At 34.3% G+C, this 23291-nt stretch overlaps 1 protein-coding gene and 1 long non-coding RNA gene across 2 annotated transcripts in view; one reads left to right on the top strand and one right to left on the bottom strand.

The window, feature by feature from the left end:
* Window positions 1-15753, top strand: part of LOC124965411 (uncharacterized) — a 34132-nt gene extending 18379 nt beyond the window's left edge. The window contains exon 4 of the long non-coding RNA XR_007105165.1: window positions 15597-15753. This is a non-coding gene — a long non-coding RNA (uncharacterized LOC124965411). The remainder of the gene's footprint in view (window positions 1-15596) is intronic.
* The window catches only part of Mib1 (MIB E3 ubiquitin protein ligase 1), a 126649-nt gene that overhangs the window by 53623 nt on the left and 49735 nt on the right, over window positions 1-23291 (bottom strand). Inside the window, 3 exon segments of the mRNA XM_047526253.1 lie at window positions 3483-3590; window positions 13642-13775; window positions 15706-15850. Coding sequence (XP_047382209.1) covers window positions 3483-3590; window positions 13642-13775; window positions 15706-15850 — 387 coding nt within the window.

Genomic DNA, 23291 nt, shown 5'->3' with positions numbered 1-23291 from the left:
TCCTCTGCGTTCAAAGCAGTTTCATTAACCCTAAATGATAAAATCACCCCACGTTTCCTGATAAGCATATTTTTGTACCATGTGAAAACATCAAAAAAGGTATGTTTTTGAAGTGGTCATCCATCTAAACCTCCATACCTTTACTCTTATTAAAAAATAAATAAATAAATAAATACTGAGTCCCTAGCAGAGCCAAAATTAGCTCACCTATTATAAACATACCTAACCTCTCACCATCCTTGATGCCTTTACCTATACATTAAGGAGGACACAAAATATAATCCTACTGTACTCAGTAGGTCATACCTGGAAACAACCAATTTTCCAAAATAGCTCTGAGTTTTCCCTAAGAAAAAGAAATAGGGAAAAATGTCATCTTATATACTCCATACAATTTAGTTTGATAACGGCTTAAATCAACTGAAAAATCTAAAACAGTCATCTAAATAAGGGGCTAGCTAACTTCTCTGTAAAAGGCTGGAAAACATGTTTGTTTAGGTTTTTATAGGTCATGTGATCTCTTATCAAAACTAAAAGGCTACTTAACTCTGTAGCTATGCTGAAAAGCATTCGTAGGTAATCCATAAGTGAATGGTTGTGCTGTTTTTCAAAAAACATTTACAACAAATTCTGGATTAAGTCTGCTGGCTAAATTGGGGTATACAAACCCCAATCTGTACTGTGTTGAGCTCACTTCCTGAAGCAGATGAAAAAAATGAAAGGTTACAAAATAAGATAACCAGAGATAGAAGCCTTTTCCTTCTCAGTTTTACAGTTATAAAACTGTATTCCAAAAATTTTTAATGAAATTGAATTTTTAAAATCAACATTATCATCTCTAGGTATAATAAAAGGTATGCTAACGTTTACAAGACTCCTTATATTTTAGGATACATACTACAATATTTAATAATAAATAATGAGATATTTGGAGCTGTTTAAAAATAATTCAGTGTAGGAAATGGAAAGTAAAGGATATAGATAAAACAAAACTTGTCATTAATAATAACTAATCCTGTGTAATACAGGTACACAGAATTCATTTTACTATTTTTTTCAAGTGCTTAAAATTTCCAATAATAAAAAGATTAAGAAAACTAAATTATTTTATAAACTTGGCTAATGAATCACAAATTTAAGTGCACTTGCAAAATAAGCTATTTTCTTAACTTCAGTTCTATCAACATTTTAGGCCAGGTTACTGTTGTTAAGACCTACCCTGCACATTGTAGGATACTTAATATCATCCTTATCTTGCAACCAATAGATGTCAGTAGTAAATCCCCTACCCCCCACCCAGTGTAACAATCAAACATGTCTCCAGACATTTCCAAAAGCTCCCCTGTAGGAAAAAAATACCCCTGGGTGAGAACTACTGTTTAAAATGAAACTATACTGCTGTCATTTAATAGACTGTTAATTTTATATCCTAGGGAAAAAATAATGAGACTTTAATGAATTTTGTTCTAATCTTGGGCCATGAGTTATATTTACATTTAAATTCAACTTTGAAATGTATTTTTCCTTTCTGAATTGGGGAAGTGTCATTAATTTAACCTGACAAGTAAATACCCCTTTCTCACTCTACTTGTACAAATTACATCCATCTACAATGTTTTTTTAAAACAGAAAATGTACATAATGAAAATCTAAATGAGGAATATGGTATAAATTCCCACAAATTCACTGTTCTAGTTAACATAATTGACAAACTGAAAGTAAGTTATTTACAAACATCTGGTCTACTGATCCTCACTCCAACATCAATCTTATATGTTCACAGCATTAATTAACCATTAGTTCTATATATGAATTAAATTTAAGTAGAGGAAAAAAGGAAAGAAAATCTACTCGAAAAACAATGCCAATTTCATTCCCAACTCTATAGGTGCACCCCATTCTGAAGAGGCTCTCATATGAACAGAAATCTCCAGATACATAAATCAATGTGCAGTCCCATGTTGGCAGTTTTAGTGATTAACTTCTGAATCAGAAAGTATACTTTTGAAAAAATAAGGCAAAAAGAAATGTAATTTTGTTAGCCTTTTGCTTTACTGTCTATAATCAAAAGGACTTTAGTATTTCAGTAGTTTTTGATATTGCAGTTTCTGGATTCATTAAATTTTTTAAAATGAGATATTCAGTAAGCAAATTTCACTCCATTTTCCCAAATCAAACTAAAACAATAACAAAAATTTAATTGCCTTCCACTTAAAAATGCTAAAATTAATGTAAGCCTTTACTGCACCATAAAAAAAAAAAAAACCTTAGAACACACACTTAGGTTCCTAAATTCACATCCAAGAATATGCAACTAAAACAAACTACTACAAAAGAAAAATTAACTTTGTATATCTCATTCATAAAAATATCACAGTAATAAAACTACCATGTAGTTCATAAATTTCTAATGTGGTAATTTAAAATTCAAGCTCTTTCTGGGCAACAGTAATTCCAACCAAGATGAATTGTTTACCTCTGAAACACCATAGGCTCTTTATAAGTTGTCCAACAATTCAAAATACAAACAATGAGATGGGGGGAAAAAAACCACAAAAGGAACATATAACTAAAAATGTGTACCTTTTCAATGTGTGTTAAGGTTTTTTAATTCATAAAAATACATTGCTCCACCAGATGAGAGATTTTTTTTTTAAGTTGTTGATGGACCTTTTATTCATCTGTTTTTTATTCATCTGTTTATAAGCAGTGCTGAGAATCGAACCCAGTGCCTCACACATGTAAGGCAAATGCTCAACCACTGGGTCACAACCCCAGCCCCAGATGGGAGAATCTTTTGGACAGAACTATAATATCCTGCCTAAGCTAAATTTGCTAGATTCTGACTTACTCAAAATAATCTTGCATGACGCTAAAGCAAATATAATCGTAATATATATTTAGTATGAGGTGATAATTAACAAAGCAAGCAACCCTTTTACACACAGATTCCCAACTGAAATTCCAATGATAATTGGAATATTTATTTCCCTTTTACAAGAATATATCCTAAGATAAATGTATATATGTACAGTGATAAGCATGCACTGTAAATTTCAAAGATCCACATTAAGATCAAGAAATAAGTCTATACAAACACAAATTCGGTTATGACAAAAACAAAGAATTATCTCTGAGTATCACAGAGATCAGGAAAGACCTTGACTCAAGAACGTCTGTGTTCCCTTTCCCTCAAGATACCTAGTATGATTCTTAGGTAAACCCATCTGGGCTCCCAACAGCACAGTGGTTCTACCACATTAGCAGAAAATGCAAATCCTATTTTCACTTAGGGCTATGCCTAAAATACTGAGGAATCATAGAAAACCAAGAAATACTTTAACCTAATTTTTGTCAAATTTTCATTTTCTATCACGAAAGCATTAGGTAAGTATTAAATTTTGAGAATGAAAATCCATCTCATGTAGAATTATTTCTAAGACAATTTTTACTTAAATATTTTTCAAGCTTAGTTTAATTACCTCTGCTTCTACATCCACATTTTGCTTCAGAAGTAACTTCAAAATATCAACATGTCCATTTTGACTAGCTGCTTGCATAGCTGTATGGCCAGCACATTGCCCATTTACCTTTAAAAAAGAAAGAAAAAGAAAATAAAAGAACTAATGTCAAAAATCAGAAAGAACCAATATATACATATAACATAGGTTTAAATCTCATACACTGTATGATTCCATGAGAATAAGTTGATGTTCCATATATCTTAATACAGATCACCAGAAGTTCTTACTACTTTTCTTTTTTATGGTGTTGGGGAGTTAAAACCAGGGCCTCATTATGTCAGGGAAGCAGTCTACCACTGAGTCACATCCCCAGCCCCGCAGAAACTCACTCTTTATTTAGTAAAGGAAGGCAAGAATTTTTTAAAATTACAGGTTTCATTATTCTAAGAGCTTGTGAAAGAACTGTTTAGCCAGACTGTACAGAAGAAAGAAATAAAGAGGAAAGAGGGAGGGAAGTTAAGTTAGATTTGTACATACAGTATACTTCTTTTTTTATTATTAAATCTCAGACCACAGTTAATGAAAAAATCAGCAAGGTAAATGGAAAACTTCTAGAAAGTTACTAGCCACTACAGTATAACTAAATTCAATTCAACAAGTATACCACATACCACTGTAGGGCAAACAAACGAGTTGGCAAGGTGACTATATAAACTATTATAAAGCAATAATGCCCAACCTGTCCTTCACTCCAGATGCGAGTACATGCACAACTTACCTATGGGCATACCTAAGGCCAAGTATAATTCCTTTTTCTACCTCTTTCATTCCTGTCCATCTGACCACAAAAAATGGTTAAGGCCAAACATTTATACCCTATCTATCTTCTCAGCTGAGACACTAAAATGATAGTTAATAATGTAAAAGTCCATGAAGACAGAGGGAAAGGTAGAATTAACATCAGGGGGAGAAAAAGAAAAACACTTATAAAAGAAAGAAAATAGAAAGAGAACAATAATTGACTTTATAGGGAAGAGAAAGCCAAGCATAAAGAACACAAGACTCATTAGGCAAAATAAAAATCTACAAACACAAGCACAACAGAGGGTTCACAAGAGGGACACTGGGTATAAGCCTGATGTGCAGCAGCCATACTCCAGGCCCAGTCCTGGAATAAAGCATTAACTGCCTATCAGTTTACTGACAGAAATAAAAGATTTCTTGCTCTACACTAAACAGTCATAAAGAACAGACCCCTAAATGATGGCACCTGGAGATCCCCAAATTTCCATGCACTCAATCACCACAATGCAAAGTCAGTCTGTCAATCCTGTGAGGTAAAGAGAGTTATCAATCAGTTTTTTAATGTTTCATTCAGATATGAACAAAAAACCAAGGATCAGAGGGTTGAGGAAGACTCAAACACAAAAATTAACAAAATAGAATAATTAATTCAAATTTAAGAAAAGATTACTCTGGAAGAACAAATTCAAGGAGAAAAAAAGAAACTCTAGGGAAAAAAATTTCACTTAACAAATATTCATTTTAAAATCAAAAGGAAAATGCTAAGAAAAACAGGAAAACTGAAGTTTAAAAAAAAAATCCATTCTAAGATATGGAACACTGGTGGATATGAGGCACATGATCATGGTTATTTTTTTTTATTATCATGAGACTCTTTTAAAGTATGTTCTTCTTATATTATGTTAAAAGATGAGTCACATGTACTTTATTTGCTAAATCATTTGCTAACATTAAAGGGTTTTTTTCTTTTAAGACCCAACCAACTAAGATAAAACTTGACAGAAAACGCATACACATGCATGAAGACATGCTTACACATACACACATGCGCTCATCTACACTGAAAGATTGAAAGCAGATGAACAAACAGAACTAACTTAACAGACCAAAAAGGGAGACCTAAGCCTGCCAGGAGAAAAACCTAGAAGCACTTCTTTGAACGATGAACTCCAAAAAGCTCAAAACTGATGGCAAAATACTTCTGGATTTGGGAATAAACATAATAGACACTAAGCACAAAAGCACTGGTTGAGAGTTTGTTTTAAAAGCAATTATATTTCCCAAATTTCCCTCCACACTAGACAGTTTAGCTACTGTTCCTTCCTTCCTAGACAGAAACCTGAACATTTGTTCCAAGAAAAGATTAGAGGCTCCAGCCTTTAGAAATCTGGACTACTGGGGAGGGGAGTGCTAAAACTCTGTAATTTTTTGGGGGGTGCAAAGTACCAGGGATTGAACTCAGGGGCACTGGACCACTGAGTCACATCACCAGCCCTAGTATTTTTATTCAGAGACAGGATCTCACTGAGTTGCTTAGCACCTTGCCAATGCTGAGGCTGGCTTTGAACTTGAGATCCTTCTGCCTCAGCCTCCCAAGCCACTGGGATTACTGGAGTGCACCACTGTGTCCAGCTTCTGTTAAGTTTTATATAACTATTTACAAGCTGAAAGCAGAAAACCCAGGCCTCCTTCTCTTAATCAGTGTTCATAAGGCTGAAAGTCAGAGAATGAAGACAATTCTCTGGGAACTCAGAGCAGCCCTAGAAAAAAGAGAAAAGTCCTAACAACTAATACCATAAGTAGCCCAGAGCAACATCTAACCATGGACCCCACGGTAAGGTCAAGGGTTGACAAACCCATTCGCAGACATAGGAACTTCCAAATAAGCCTTTACATGTCCACTCTTATAGAAGAAGGGATAACCAAGCATCCCCAGATGTCCAAGAATGGGATTTGACATGAAAAACAGTCCAAAACAAATAGAAAAAAATAACTTACAAGAGATTAAAAACTTAGCAAGGATTAAAAAAAATATAAAGGACCTTACCAATAATCTACTCAGAGAGGAAAAAAAATACAATGCACACTTTAAATACCAACATGATACCATAAATGATAATATGAAACAAGAGGGGAAAAAATCTTGAAATTTAAAACTAACAGAAAAATGAAAACTTCAAGAAAAGGTTGGAAGATTAAGTTAAAGGGGATGGGACAGGAAATATCAGAGGAAAATATCACATTTAAGAAATAGTCCAGGGCTGGCGTTGTGGCTCAGTTGTAGAGTACTCCTCTACCATGTGTGGGGCCCTGGGTTCAATCCTCAGCACCAGACACACACACACACACACACAAAAATAAAGGTATAGTGTACACCTACAACTAAAAAAACAAAATATTAAAAAAAGAAATAGTCCAGATCAGAGAAAATTAAAGAAATCACCAATGAAAAAACTATGGCGAAGTTACAGATATAAAGGACATGATTTGTCAAATTCCTAAAGCAAGGATGAATTTAAATCCACATTAAGACACATTGTGCCAGTTCAGAATACTGAGGATAACAACAACAAAAGATTCTCAGGTTTGAGAGAGAAAGGAAGAAAGAAAAAACAGCTCTTGATGTAGGATCAGGAATTAGGATGGCTTCATTCTTCTCGACAGCAATTCTGGAATTATTCTGAAGGAAAATTATGTCTAACCCAGAATTCTATCCCCATATAAAACATAACTGTGAGGTTGGAAAAAAATCTAGACATGAAAGATGTATTTCCCACGTATTCTTTCTCAAAAGCTACTAAAAACTATACTTTAGAAGAGAGACAGAATAAACATGGAAAGACAAGAACACAGAAAACAAGACATATAACACAAGAAAGAGAGGAAGGGAAGCCATCAGGCATTAGGCAGAGAGGGCAACCTGTACAGATGGAAAAAGTAAGAAGATACTAAAAGAAATTTCTCTCAGAATATGAAATAAATATATATCTGATATATCTAATGTCATAAGATATTGAATGATTAGAAAAGAATTTGGGGAGAAAATTAATCATACAAATATAGATGACTAAGAAATGAAAACTTAAATTATGTATAACAGACCACAGTGAACTTAGAGAAGCAAAGGAAATGTTCTTCTTAAAACAGGTGTGGACTAAGTAGGTTTATGTATTTGCCAAAATTCACTTGATTTCACTGCATGAAAATCTATACCTCTTATTTTTTAAAAAGGACTACTAAGAACTCCAATGAAAACAAAAGGTTGAGTAGAAAATACATTATAGCATACTCCAAAGCTCAAATATGAATGCCATTTATATAATGTACAAAATTACAATATACTATAAGCACATGAAGAAGCTGGAAAGTGTGTGTGTGTGGTCAAGGTGGGGGTGGACTGGAGGTGGTGAAAGAAAGCAGAATCCTCAGGTCCCATAGAAGAATCAAGAGACAATTCATGGAACAAAAGAAAAAAAAAAAAGGAAAGAAAATCAATAAATAATAAAAGGGGCTGAGGTTGTGACTCAGTGGTAAAGTGCTTGCCTATCATGTGTGAGGCACTGAGTTTGATTCTCAGAACCACATATAAATAAATGAATAAAATAAAGGTTCATCAACTAAAAAAAATTTAAAAAAGAAATAATAAAGTATATTAGAAGACAAGGGGTACAAATATGAAGAATAACAGTTATAAGTTCAAAATACATGCCTCTAAATAATGAGAAAATAAGGATGAGAAATTGTTTTTCATAACAAACCTTAAAGAAATATTTTTCAGCATGTATGACATTATTAAAACATTACTTTAAAGGAAATGGACTAAAGTCTCCAATTATAAGACAAGGAGTGACTTTTCTTAAAAGACCCAAATATATGTTGCTTATAAGAAAACTCACTTCACCTCTAAAGACATACACAGACTGAAAGTGAAACAGATGAATAAAATATTCCACACAAACAGAACCCAAAGAAAGAAGGAATAACCACACTTTTATCAGATAAAATAGATTAAATCAGGGGTTGGAGTTGTGGCTCAGTGGTAGAGTGCTTGCCTAGAACATGTGAGGCAGTGGGTTCGATTCTCATCATCACATAAAAATAAATAAATAAATGAAGATATTTGTCCATCTACAACTAAAAAAATTAAAAAATAAAGACTAAATTAAAAGCATTAAGGAGAGACCAGGAAGGTCATTATATAATAATTAAGGGGTCCATTCAAAAAAAGAAAATGACAATTATAATTACATATGTACTCAACAGAAGAGAATCTAACTATATACAGCAATTTGGGGGGGTGTAGGGGGGTGCACCAGGAATTGAACCCAAGGGCAATTAACCACTGAGTCACATCACCAGCCCTTTTTTATATTTTATTAGAGATAGGGTCTCATCCAGTTGCTTAGACCCTCCCTAAGTTGCTGGCTTTGAACTCATGATCCTCCTGCCTCAGTCTCCCAAATTGCTGGGATTACAGGTATGTGCCATCAGACCCAGCTAGAGCAAATATTAATAGACCTAATGGTAGAACATTCCAATACAACAATTGGGGCAGGGGGAGGTGTGCTGGGGATGTAGCTCAGTGGCAAGGCATGTGCCTAGTATGCACAGATACTGGGATCAAACCACAGTCCATCAAACAAAAAAGAACAGAATATTGACAATAATAGTAGGGAATTGAACATTCCACTTTCAGCAATGCACAGGTAACCTAGACCGAAAAATCAATAAAGAAACAGCAGTTAAATTGCATCCTAGAGCAAATGGACCCAACAGACATCTAAAAAACATTTCATTCAACTGCAAATAACACATATTCTTCTTAGGAACACATGGAACACTCTCCAGAATAGATCATTTGATAGATCTATAAGAGTTTTGACAAATTTTAAAGTGAAATCATATTGAGTTTTTTCCCAACCACAGCACAATAAAACTAGAAATCAACAAGAAGTCTATAAACTATACAAAATGTGAAAATTAAACAACTTACTCTTGAACAACATATGGATCAAGGAAGAAACTGAGCAAATTTTAAAATGCTTGAAACAAAGGAAAATGGAAACACTATCAAAATTTATAGGATACAGCAAAAGCGTTACTCAGGAAAGTTTATAATAATGCGAGCTTATATCAAAAAAGAAGAAAGAATTCAAAGAAACTACCTATCACTGTGCATCAAGGAACCAGAAAAATAAGAACCAAATCCAAAATGAATAGAAAGAGTGAAATAATAAGGATCAGAGCAAAAATAAATTAAACACGAGACTTAAAATCATTCAAAAGATCAAGGCAACCAAGAGGTGGTTCTTCAAAAAGACAAAATAGACAAACGTATCAAGACTAAGAAAAAGAGAACATTCAAATAAATAAAATCAGAGATGAAAAAGGAGACACTACAACTGATATCATAGAAATACAAAAGATCATTACAGGTTATCATGAAAAACTGTATGTACACAAATTTGAGAACCTAAAAGAAATGGACAAATTCCTGGAAACATACCTAAGACTGAATCATGATGAAACAGAACATCTAAACAGACCAGTAACATGTAACAAGACTGAATCAGTAATAACATCTCCCAATAAAGAAATATCCAACAGATGACTAGTTTCAATACTTAATTCTACCAAAGAACAGCAATTCTTCTTAAATTATTAAACTATTGCAAAAAATTAAAGAGGAGGAGCTCTTCCTAACTCATTCTATGAGGCAAGCTTCACCCTGATATAAAAACCAGACAAGGACAACAAAAGAGAGCTACAAGCCAATCTTTGATGAACATATGTGCAAAAATCCTCAACAAATATTAGTAAAATTAAATACAACAGCATAATGAAAAAATTATTCACCATAATCAAGTGGAGTTCATCTTAGGGATACAAGGATGGTTCTAAATACACAATTCTGGTATACGACATCAACAAATGAAGAACAAAAACTATATGGTCATCTCAACAGTTGCAGGAAAAGCATTTAGGATTCAACATCTGGGCTAGGGATATAGCTCAGCTTCTGGAGTGCTTGCCTGAAAGTCCAAGGCCCTGGTTTCAATCCCCAGCAAAACCAAAAAAAAAAAAAAAAAAGATTCAACATCTTCATGATTAAGACGCTGAACATATCAGGTATAGAAGGAACATACCTCAACATAACAAAGGCTATATACAATAAGTAACAGTTAACATCAGACTGAATGGAGAAAAGTTGAAAGATTTCTAAGATTTGAAACAAGATAAGGATGCCCACTTTCACATTTTTTTTCCTTCAGTGCTGGTGACTGAATTCAGGGCCTCACAAATAGTAGACAAATGCCCTACCACTGAATGACATGCCAGTCCTTTCATCACTTTTATTCAACATCATATTTTAAAGTCATGGCCAAAACAATCAAACATAAGAAATAAGTGACAGGCCTCCAAACTGAAAAAAAGGGAATCAACTTGTAGCTGTTTGCAGATGACATGATCTTTTACATAGAAAACTCCAAAGACTCCACCAAAAAACTGTTAGAACTAATAAATATATTCAGCAAAGTTGCAGGATACAAAATGAACATATAAACATCAGTAGCATTGTTATACATCAATAGTAAATTATCTGAAACAGAAATCATGAAAGTAATTCCATTTATAATAGCTACAATAGGAAGGGAAAAATAACAGAATGAATCAACCAACATTACCCTATGTAAATTTATGATTACACAAATGGTATGCCTTTACTCTACGTACAAACAGAGAAACAACATGTATCCCATTTGTTTACAATAATAATAATAATAATAATAATAATAATAGCTACAATAGCAAAGCGGCACAGCCTCCCAATACCTTAGGAGGCTGAGGTAGGAGAAGTACAAGTTCAAAGACAGTCTCAGTAACTTAGCGAGGCCCTGAACAACTTAGCAAGAACCTGTCTCAAAATAAAACATAAAAAAGGGTTGAGGATTAAGCACCCCTAGGTTCAAACCCTGTAACTAACTAAATAAATAAAATACCTTAGAATAAATTTAACCACAGAGGTTAAATTTTAATTAATTTTTTAAAATTTTTTAATTTGTTCTAATTAGTTTTACATGCCAAAGAGGTTAAATTTGATGAAATAAGTTGAAAAGGACACAAAAGTATAGAAAGACGTTTCATATTCATGGATGGGATGAATCAATACTCTTAAAATACATGTTACTATTTGATATGAAGTGTCCAGAAAAGATAATGTGTTAAAGAATTAATCCCCAATGCAGCAATGTTCAGAGGTGAGGCTTCTGGGAAGTGATTGGATCCTGAGGGCTCTGACCTCATCACCAAATTAATAATCTGATGGAATTATTGGGAGATAGGACCTAGTTGAAGGAATGGGTCCTTGGAAGCAAGCCCTTGTCTCTATCCCCTTCCTCTCTGCAGTTTTCTTCCACCACCATTTTCTACCTTGCCTTAGGCCCAAAGCAACAAAGTCAGACAACCATAGACTAAAACCTCTGAAACTGAGTAAAAATCAATCTTTCCTCCTTCATTTTGCTCAGGCATTTTGGTCACTGTAATACACAGATGACTAACACAATACCCAAAGCAATGTACAGATTAAATGAAAGCCCTATCAAAATACCAAAGACATATTTCAAAGAACTAGAAAAAAATCCTAAATATTAAATAGAACCCACCCCCCACAAAAAAAAAAAAAAAAAAACTTAAAGGGCCAGTGACAACATGGATGGTACTATAGATAGTTCTGTTAAGTGAAATAAACCAGGCATAGAAAGAAAAGTACAACATGATCTTATTCATACCACAGAAGCTGAGAATAGAATGATGGTTACCAGAGGCTGGGAGAGTAAAGGGGAGCAAGGGGTGAGGAAAGGTTGATCAATAGATATTAAGTTACAGACAGGAGTAGTTCTAATATGCTATTACACAGTAGGATGACTATAGAAAAAAATAATGTAGCTGGATATTTCAGTAAGCTAGAAAAAAGGATTTTTAAATATTTCCATTATAAATATTTGAGGAGACAGGTGTTTATACCCTTTTTTGGTAGTGCTAGGGAACTGAACCCAGAGCTTTACACATATTCTCAGCCCTACTTACCCTAATTTAAACATTATACAATGCATACATTAATAAAAATTTTACCAACACAAATATGTGCAATTTTTATGTTTTTAGTATTAGTTAAAAAAAATTAAATAAAAAACAAAAAATTAGACATAATGATCAAATAAAGAATATATATGAAAGCATGCTCTAAAATAATTTTATAAGAACTTTAATAATTAAATGAAGACACAATTAAGTATAACAAAATGCTAATGTGCTTGACAAAATATAAAGGAACTCTGACTCTCTGTTAGAAAAACACAAAAAATATTTGGAATTTCAACATCAAAACAAATTATTTGTGACTTAATACCAATCCAGAAAAACACTGTTTTGGGTTGCTATAATTGATATATCACCTGTAAAATGTCACGAGAGTTCTGGAGGACAAAGATAACACCTTTAAATTATAGCTCTGATATTCTAACTCTAGCATATTGAAAATCAAACAAACACACAAAGAGGTGACAAAACAGCCCTTAGAACACAGTGTGGATGATTCAAATTGCCATGCCATCTACAACCTCTTGGCTGGCACTAAACTTAATATGGGTGCCAGCATGTAACCAATGACAAAACCAAAGTACAATGGTTTATAGAATGAAAATGGCCCATTTAAAATATGGTTTGAGCTCCACTCCTCTGGGTTCATTACACAGGCCCAAAAGGTAAGCAGGGAGCAGGGCTTAGGGGGAAAAATATATATGTAAGGCTTTTAAAAAACAAGTAAATAAGTAAAATAAAATATAGTTTGTGTGAATGGAAAAACTATAGCATCACCTATAAAGAGTTACAAACAAATGACCTCTAATTCATCTACATTATAAGTTGTGAAACAGTCAACTTTCATAGAAGAGTACAAGTTTAGATTAAATGTTTTAAAAAGAGATAAAATCTACTTATAAAATTTACTGAAATATCTGAAAGATGTCATATAATCACATTTATATAAAGAAAATTCATTAACATTTCCCAAAACAACATTAACCACTTAAAAACCTATATGTAAGTTTTGTCAGTCATAAAATACAAAAGGTTATAGTGTCAAATAAGAAAACATCTTTTTTTTTTTTTTTTTTTTTAATGCACACTGAAGAATGCCTGGTGCCTGCTTTAAAATACCTCAGAAAAAACAAGAAAAAAGGAATAGATGAAACACATGTAGCAAAATCTTAATTATCTAATATGGAAAAGTCTTAAACAATTGTTGAATTTAAGATTCTTATAACTATGCTATTTTCTGTGTATGCTTCAAAATAATTGTTAAAATGCTCACATCGACATCTGGTCTTTTTAGCAAATCTTCCACTTTAGCAACATCTCCATTGGCAGCAGCCTTAACTAATTCTTCATTGAGGTCACCAGATTCTTGAGTTTCAAATAATTTCTTCAGGAGTTGTGAGAGTCTTTCTGCAAAGCATCAAATAAAGTTGCTAATATAGGAGGGTCTCAAACCTTAATTACTAAGAGACAAGTATTACCCATATTTCTATAATCTTTTCCTATTTCATTACTTCTATCATTAATGTTTTTCTTTGTACTGAGCTACAACTACCCATGCAAGTTATATAATCACTACTATATGAAGCTACATTAAATTCATGCCCATAAGCATTCTAATTTTCTCCATTTTATGTGTTTCAGGTTACAATTACAGAAAAATAGAGTTACATACTAACAATATTTAAGATTTAGAAGCCCTACCAAAAATATGATGAATAAACATTAGGATGGGAATACAACAATGATACAAACTTCCTTTTAGGTTTTAAGCAAATCACAGTGCCTCTTGGAGTTCAAAATTACAGACCTTAGAAGTAATCAAAATATCAATGATTATGGTACAAAAGTAATGTCATTTCTGTAGTACCCTGTGATATGCTTTAGGGGCAAAGCAATTTCCATCTGAAAAAGGACATCTAAATGCTAATAGCACACTTCTTTAAGTGCCAATTTTTTACAAAAACAAGAACAACTCAGGGATGAATATACAACCTTTCCATAAGATTTTTTTAAAAATATTATCAATTAATGAAGGAACTATCAAGTTCTACTCCTTAATTCTTGAAGTAGCTACTGGAAAACAGAGGAATCACAAATTGGGGCAAGAGACAAATCAAGAAGTCCATATTATTTAAGAGCAGGATATTAATCACCCTTATCTCTTTTACTTGAACATGGTCAGCCTACTGAGATGCCATCTAATCTTAAGGTAAAAGCAAACATTATTTGATTTACACTTTAAGTACACTAGCAAATTACAACAGGAAATAAGACAAACGCAGAGAAAGATAAAGCAGCATAAAAATAAAATTGGAGGTCCACTAACATTTTCCTTTTATATTTTTCCATTTACAATTATGGTTTTATCTTTTTACATAAATGACAACAATGTACATACAGTAACATGTAACATGTTGTAAAATGAACTGAGTTTGTTTATATAAAGCTGAAGTACAGGAAAAAAAGACCTTGGAAACAAGTCTCTCCAAGCATCCAGAAAGTTCACATTTTAACATGTTTTTTCTACTTATTATGGCATGTATTAATAAGTGATTATATAATTATTAATATTAGTATTAATATAATTATTAATAATTATATTAATGATCAATAATCAAGTGATGGGGAACTATGGCTAATATGTAAAAATATTCAGATAGAAAAGCCAGTTGATAGCAAAAATGTAAGAAATAAAGTAAAAATTAAGCAGTCTAATTCTGCTTAATTTAAGCAGAATGTAGTTCTGACTAGAATGTAATATGTTAAATTTCAGGTTAAGAAGTCCCTGATAAACTAAAAAAAAAAAGCATATATTTATGGAACTTTTTCAGCCAGAATAAAGTTTGCTCATCACAAAGAGAAAAAGAAAAACCTTTAGTGAAACTTTAAATATGGTCAGCAGTCAAGCGAGCCTATGTAATCTGGAAGAAAGTCAAGCACACACACATATCATCATCTGTATATGAGAACTGGAAATTAGCAAATGTTCTAATGTAAACCATATTATTTCATTTTTCCATATTTTTATTGGTACATATAGCTGTACATGATGGTGGGATTCATTATTACACATTCATACATGCACACAATATAACAATGTAACTTGGTCAATATCATTCCCAGTATTTCCCCTTTCCCTTTCCTCCTCCTGGTCCCTTTCCTCTACTCTACTAATCTCCCTTCAATTTTCATGAGATCCCCAACCTTTCTTTGCATTTTCCTCTCTAGCTTCCAGATATGAAGAAGAATGAAATCATGTCATTTGTAGGAAAATGGATGGAATATTATGTTAAACAAAGTAAGTTACGCTCAGAAAGTAAACACAGTGCAAACATACCACCAGATGCATTGCTAATGGCTGATCCTGCAGATGCCACCTTGGAAACTGCTGCTGGATTGTATGTCCAAGATGTTCCACAAACTTCCACCTTTAAATCACTGTCTGAATAAATCTGTTGTACTCGGCCAACTTTACCTAAAGTCTTTTCAAAAACAGATAGATTCATGTTTCCAAATACATATCATAAAATAAATCAGTGTGCATGCAAGTAAACACACATTCGTGTCCAATACTAAGAACTGAACCCAAAGCTTCATCATGCGTACTAGGAAAGCATTCTACCACTGAATTACATCCCCAACCTTTCCTATTTTGTTTTGGAACAGGGTTTCACTAAATTGCCCAAGTTGGCCTCAAACTTACGATCTTCCTGCATCAGCCTCCCAAGTGCCTGGGATCATAAGCATATGCCAACAGATACAGTTAGTCTTTATATTTTAAAGTATTAATTTTATCTGCCAGGAGTGGTGTCATATATCTATAAACCCCAGCAATCTGGAAGGCTATGGCAAGAGAATTACAAGTTTGAGGTTAGCCTGGGGAACTTAATGAAGCCTGTCTCAAAATAGAAATAAAAAAGATAGCTCAGTGGTAGAGTACCCCAGGGTTCTACCCCAAGAACTGCAAAAAAAAAAAAAAAAAAATTAATTTTACTTGTTCCTAATTTAAAATCTTTTAAAGGATGTCCATATTCAAATGGGTTGTCCATTATTTATAAACTTGAAGGAACATCTTTAGAAGATAATAAGTATTATATACTTAATACATTAATAAAAACTACATAAAATATTTTAGTAAATACTACTACACTTAAGGATATAAAAGGTCATGATAAAGTATCTTGTTCATAAAAATTTGTTTTTACATTTAACCCTTTTATAACCCTGTAAGATATACCTTGAGAACTTGCAAATCAGATAGTCCAAAATCATCACTGATATAGCTTAAAAAAGGAAAAAGGATTTCTAAAAAAACATGATTCAATTCCCCACAATTACAGTAATAAAATAGCTTGCAACTATGTTCTTGTTTTTTGTGTGTTCATGTTTTGGTACTGAGAACAGAACCCAAGGGTGCTTTACCACTGAGCCACATCCCCAACCCTTGTTCTTTTTTGGGACAGTCTCACTCAAAGAGACTGGCCTTGAACTTGTAAACCTTCTGCCTCAGCCTCCCTAGTCAATGGGATTACAGGCATGAGTCATCTCACCAGGCAGTATACTTGCTATTTCTATATTCATGTTTTAGAATCAGATGATTCAAAAAAGGATTTAAACACAGATGTAACCCAGGCATGGTAGTGCACACCTCTCATCCCAGAGGCGATGGAGGCTGAGGCAGGAAGATCACAAGCAAGTTCAAAGCCAAATTCAGCAACTTAGCAAGGTCCAAAGCAACTTGAGACCCTATCTCAAAATAAAAAATAAAAAGGACTAGGGTAGAGAGATCCAAGATGGAGAATTAGAGGGAGGCTGCATTCCTTGTTGCTCCATAACTTGGGTTTTGAGCACAGGATATCTGTTTCTCAGTGAGGCAGTTTTTGCTGCTTATCAATCCCCAGCTGTTTAACCCATTTGTCTACTGTGATCACCTGCAGTCTGCCAGCATATCAACTACTTTTTTTTTTTTTTTTTTTTTTTTTTTTTTTTTTGTGGTGCTGGGGATTGAACTCAGGACCTTGTACTTGCAAGGCAAGCACTCTACCAACTGAGCTATCTTCCCAGCCCTCAACTACTTTTTGAGTGCAAATTGCTCACTGACTGGCGCCTATCATCCGCCATTTGCCTGTCTCTTGCCTGTCCATCGCCTGCCTTTCACCTACCCATCACCCACCTCCCGAGGTTCACCTGCCCATCGTACGACAGCAGCCAGCAGACCGATTGCAGACTGCCAGTGGATCGCCAGTTACCTGCTGTTGCCTGGAAGTCCACTGTCACAGTACCTGCAGGTTTGGTTACATGTGGCTGCCGCCATTTGGAGAAAACAGCCAGGACCTGTAGGACCGCTGGCCGAACTGACTGCACCCCACCTCCAGGATCCCTCAAACAGACCTACCACACCCCGACTCCAGGACCTCCAGCAGACCACACCCACACCCCAAGCTGCAACTCCACATTTGCCAACACATTTTGAAGCCACAGTGGCCATCTTGGATTATGCTGGAAGCAGTAGCTCCCATCTTTAGGTGGGGCAAATCCCATCCTGAGATGCCTGCTGGAGACTGGAAGCTCATTGTCAGATACCTCTCATGCATCAGGCTACTGAAGACTGGGAGGATTGAATAGTATATGACTGCTACAATGTAGATTATTTTTCTTTTTTCTTTTCTTTTATTCTCCTTTTTGAAAATTTTTGTTTTTTATTTTTTTGCTTTCCTCGCTCTATTTTTCTTTTGTTTCTCAGAGTCTCTTTCTCCCTTTTCTCATGTTAACAACCAACTTCTTTGGATTACATTTTCACTCTCTATGATCTACGACTTCTACGTACTCTTTTCTTATCCCATTAACAGCTTATCCCTACACCCCTCCACATCCTCTTTGTCCTCTACTGGAAACTGCAGACCTTATTGCAAATCTACTTGTTATACTGTAGATAATAATTGAACTCATTCTGTTTATTATGACAATATTATTAACGTCTTCATAGGGGCTATTTGGTTTAGGGTTGCAAATTGTCTGTACTAGGCACTGCTAATATTGATCTCCCCCTTAAAGAAAAGGTTTTGGAAACCCATAGGGTCACTATAAGCCTATAAGGAAGAAACTGCAATACCCCAGATCTGCACTACTAAAGGGGAAGATACATGAACAATATGAAAAAAAAAGGGAAGAAACAAACCTAGATTCTATATTAATAGAATCCAATGATAGCATAGTAAAAGAAATGTCAGAAAAGGAGTTCAGGATATACATAATTAAAATGATTTGTGAAGCAAAGGATGAGATAAGAGAACAATGAAAGCATGAATGATCACTCCAATAAGCAGCTGAAAGAGCAACTGCAGGAAGCAACAGTTTCTTTTCAACAAAGAGAGATTCTATTAAAAAAAAAAAAAGCGGAAATCCTTGAAATGAAGGAAACAATAAACCAAATAAAAAACTCAATGGAAAGCATCACCAACAAACAAGACCACTTGGAAGACAGAATCTCAATGAAGACAAAATATTTAATTTTGAAAATAAAGTTGCCCAAACAGAGAAGATGGTAAGAAATCATGAACAGAACCTCCAAGATCTATGGGACATCATGAAAACACCAAATTTAAGAATTATCGGGATTGAGGAAGGCAAAGAGATACAAACCAAAGGAATGAACAACCTATTCAATGAAATAATAGCAGAAAATTTCCCAAACCTGAAGAATGAAATGGAATATCAAATACAAGAGGCTTACAGAACACCAAATGCACAAAATCACAACAGATCCACACCAAGGCACATTGTAATGAAAATGCCTAGCATATGAAATAAAGATAGGATTTTGAAGGTTGCAAGAGAAAAGCATCAGATTACATATGGGGAAAACCAATACGGATATCAGATTTCTCAGCCCAAACTCTTAAAAGCTAGAAGGGTTTGAAACAACATGTTTCAAGCTCTGAAAGAACATGGTTGCCAATCAAGAATACTATACCCAGCAAAACAAACCTTCAGATTTGAAGATGAAATAAAATATTTCCATGATAAATGAAAGTGAAAAGACTTTACAAATAGAAAGACTGCGCGACAGAATATTCTCAACAAAATATTCCATGAGGAGGAAATGAAAAACAACAATGTAGGTCAGCAAAGGGAGGAACTACCTTAAAGGAAAAACCAATCAAAGGAGAAACCAAGTCAACTAAAAAACTAAAAATAAGCCAAAATGACTGGGAATACAAATCATATCTCAATAATAATCCTCAACATTAATGGCCTAAACTAATCAATCAAAAGACAGAGACTGGCAGACTGGATTAAAAAGAAAGACCCAACAATATGCTGCCTTCAAGAGACTCATCTCATAGATAAGGACATCCACAGACTAAGGGTGAAAGGATGGGAAAAAACCTACCACGCACATGGACTCAGTAAAAAAGCAGGAGTTTCCTTATTTCAGATAAAGTGGACTTCAAGCCAAAGTTAGTCAGGAGGGATAACATTTCATAACAAAGTTAGTCAGGAAGACATTTCATACTGCTTAAGAGAACCATAAGTCAGGAAGACATGATGATCATAAATATTTATGCCCAAACAATGGTGCATCCATGTACATCAAACAAATTCTTCTCAATTCCAGGAATCAAATAGACCACAACACAATAATTCTGGGTGACTTTAACATACTGCTGTCACTACTGGATAGATCTTCCAAACAAAAACTAAACAAAGAAACCATAAAACTCAATAACACAATCAATAACTCAGACTTAACAGACATATATAGAATATTCCATCCATCAATGAGAGATTACACTTTCTTCTCAGCAGCACATGGAACCTTCTCAAAAATAGACCATATGTTATGCCACAAAGCAGTCATTAGTAAATGCAAAAAAACAGAGATACTACCTTGTGTTCTATCAGATCATAATGGATTGAAATTACAAATCAATGACAAAATAAAAAACAGAAATTACTCCAACACCTGGAGACTAAATAATATGCTATTGAATGAAGAATGGATAACAGAAAACATCAGGGAGAGAGAAATTCTTAGAGGTAAACACGAACGACGATACAACAAACCAAAATCTCTTGGACACTATGAAAGCAGTACTAAGAGGAAAATTCAATGCATGGAGTGCATTCAAGAAAAGAATAAAAAGTCAACAACTAAATGACCTAACATTACAGCTCAAAGCCCTAGAAAAAGAAGAACAGATCAATACCAAAAGTAGTAGAAGACAGGAAATAATTAAAATCAGAGCTGAAATCAATGAAATTGAAACAAAAGAAACTATTCAAAAAATTGACAGGGGCTGGGGAGATAGCTCAGTTGGTAGAGTGCTTGCCTTGCATGCACAAGGCCCTGGGTTCGATCCCCAGCACCAAAAAAAAAAAAAAAAATTGACAAAACAAAAAGTTGGTTCTTCGAAAAAGTAAACAAAATAGACAAACCCTTAGCCACATTAAAAAAGAGAAGGTGAGAGAAAACTCAAATTACTGAAATTCGTGATGAAAAAGGAAATATCACAACAGACACCAGTGAAATACATAACACAATGAGAAGCTACTTTGAAAATCTGTATTCTAACAAAATAGAAAATACCAACATTGACAAATTTCTAGAGACATATGATCCTCCCAAACTGAATCAGGATTACATACACAATTTAAACAGATCAATATCAACCAATGAAATACAAGAAGCCATCAAAAGCCTACCAACCATAAAAAGCCCAGGACCAGACAGATTCTCAGCCGAGTTCTATAAGACCTTCAAAGAAGAACTCATTCCAATACATCTCAAAATATTCCAGGAAACAGAAGAGGGAACCCTACCAAACTCATTCTATGAAGCTAATATCACCTTCACACCCAAAACAGACAAAGACACATCAAGGAAAGAAAATTTTATACCAATATCTTTGATGAATAGAGATGCAAAAATCCTTAACAAAATCCTGGCAAACCGTATCCAAAAACATATTAAGAAGATAGTGCACCACGATCAAGTGGGGTTTATCCCAGGATCAAGTGGGGTTTATCCCAGGAATGCAAGGTTGGCTCAACATCCAGAAATCAATAAATGTAATTCATCACATCAATAGACTTAAGGTTAAGAATCATATGGTTATTTCAATTGATGCAGAGAAAGCGTTCGACAAAATACAACACCCCTTTCATGCTCAGAACACTAGAAAAAATAGGGATGATAGGAACATACCTCAATATTGTAAAGGCTATTTATGCTAAGCCCATGACCAACATCATTCTTAATAAAGAAAAACTGAAAGCATTCCTCTAAAAACTGGAACAAGACAAGGATGCCCTTTTTCACCACTACTAGTGAACATCATCCTTCAAATGCTAGCCAGAGCAATTAGACAGACAAAAGAAATTAAAGGAATACAAACAGGAAAAGAAGAACTCTGTCACTGATGACATGATTCTATATTTAGAGAATCCCAAAAATTCCACCAGAAAACTTCTAGACCTCATAAATGAATTCAGAAAATAGTAAGATATAAAATCAACACGCATAAATCTAAAGCAATTTTTATACACACGCAATGAAACACCTGATAGGGAAATGAGGAAAACAACTCCACTCACAATAGCCTCAAAATAAATAAATAAATAAATACTTGGGAATCAATCTAACCAAAGAGATGAAAGATCTCTACAATGAAAACTACAGAATATTAAAGAAAGAAACTGAAGACCTTAGAAGACTGAAAGATCTCCCATGTTCTTGGATAGGCAGAATCAATATTATCAAAATAGCCATACTTCCAAAGGCGCTATACAGATTTAACACAATTCCAATTAAAATTCCTATGATATTTCTCATAGAAACAGAAAAAGCAATCATGAAATTCATCTGGAAGAACAAAAGAACCAGAATAGCCAAAGCATTCCTGGACAGGAAGAGTGATGCAGGAGGTATCACAATACCAGACCTTAAACTCTACTATAGAGCAATAGTAACAAAAACGGCATGGTACTGGCCACCAAAAGAGACAGGTAGACCAATGGTACAGGACAGAAGACATGGAGACATAGCCACAAAAGTACAGTTATCTCACCTAGATGTCCTTCAATTGATGAATGGATAAAGAAAATGTGGTATATATATACAATGGAATATTACTCAGCCATAAAGAATGATAAAATTATGGCATTTGCAGGCAAATGGATGAAACTGGAGAATATCACGCTAAGTGAGATAAGCCAATCTCAAAAAAATCAAAGGAAGAATGATATCGCTAATAAGTGGATGATGAAACATAATGGGGGGTGGGAGGGGTTAGTGTTGGGGTTGGAGTTGGGTTTAGGGAGGGGGGCAGGAATGGAGGAAGGAAGGACTGTATAGAGGGAGGGGAGGGGTGGGAGGGGTGGGGGAGAAGGGAAAAAATGGTAGAATGAATCAAACAACATTACCCTATGTAAATTTATGATTACACAAATGGTATACCTTTACGCCATGTACAAATAGAGAAACGACATGTATCCCACTTGTTTACAATAATAAAAAAAAAAAAAGTACAGTTATCTCATACTAGACAAAGGCACCAAAACTTACAATGGAGAAAAGATAGCCTCTTCAACAAATATGCTGGCAAAACTGGAAATTCATACGCAGTAAAATGAAATTAAATCCCTATCTCTCACCTGTACAAAACTCATCTCAAAATGGATCAAGAATCTAGGAATTAGGCCTAAGACCCTTCACCAAAGAGAAGAAAAAGTAGGCCTGAATCTCCATCATATTGGCTTAGGACCAGACTTAACAAGACCCCCACAGCACAAGAAATAAAAGCAAGAATCAATAAATGGGATAGATTCAAACTAAAAAGCTTTTTCTCAGCAAAGGAAACAATTAATGTGAAAAGAGAGCCTACAGAGTGGGAGAAAATCTCTTCCACACACACAGTGCAG

Source organism: Sciurus carolinensis, chromosome 15 (assembly GCF_902686445.1).
Source record: "Sciurus carolinensis chromosome 15, mSciCar1.2, whole genome shotgun sequence".
Lineage (NCBI taxonomy): Eukaryota > Metazoa > Chordata > Mammalia > Rodentia > Sciuridae > Sciurus > Sciurus carolinensis.
This window is presented reverse-complemented; position numbering and strand designations above follow the sequence as displayed.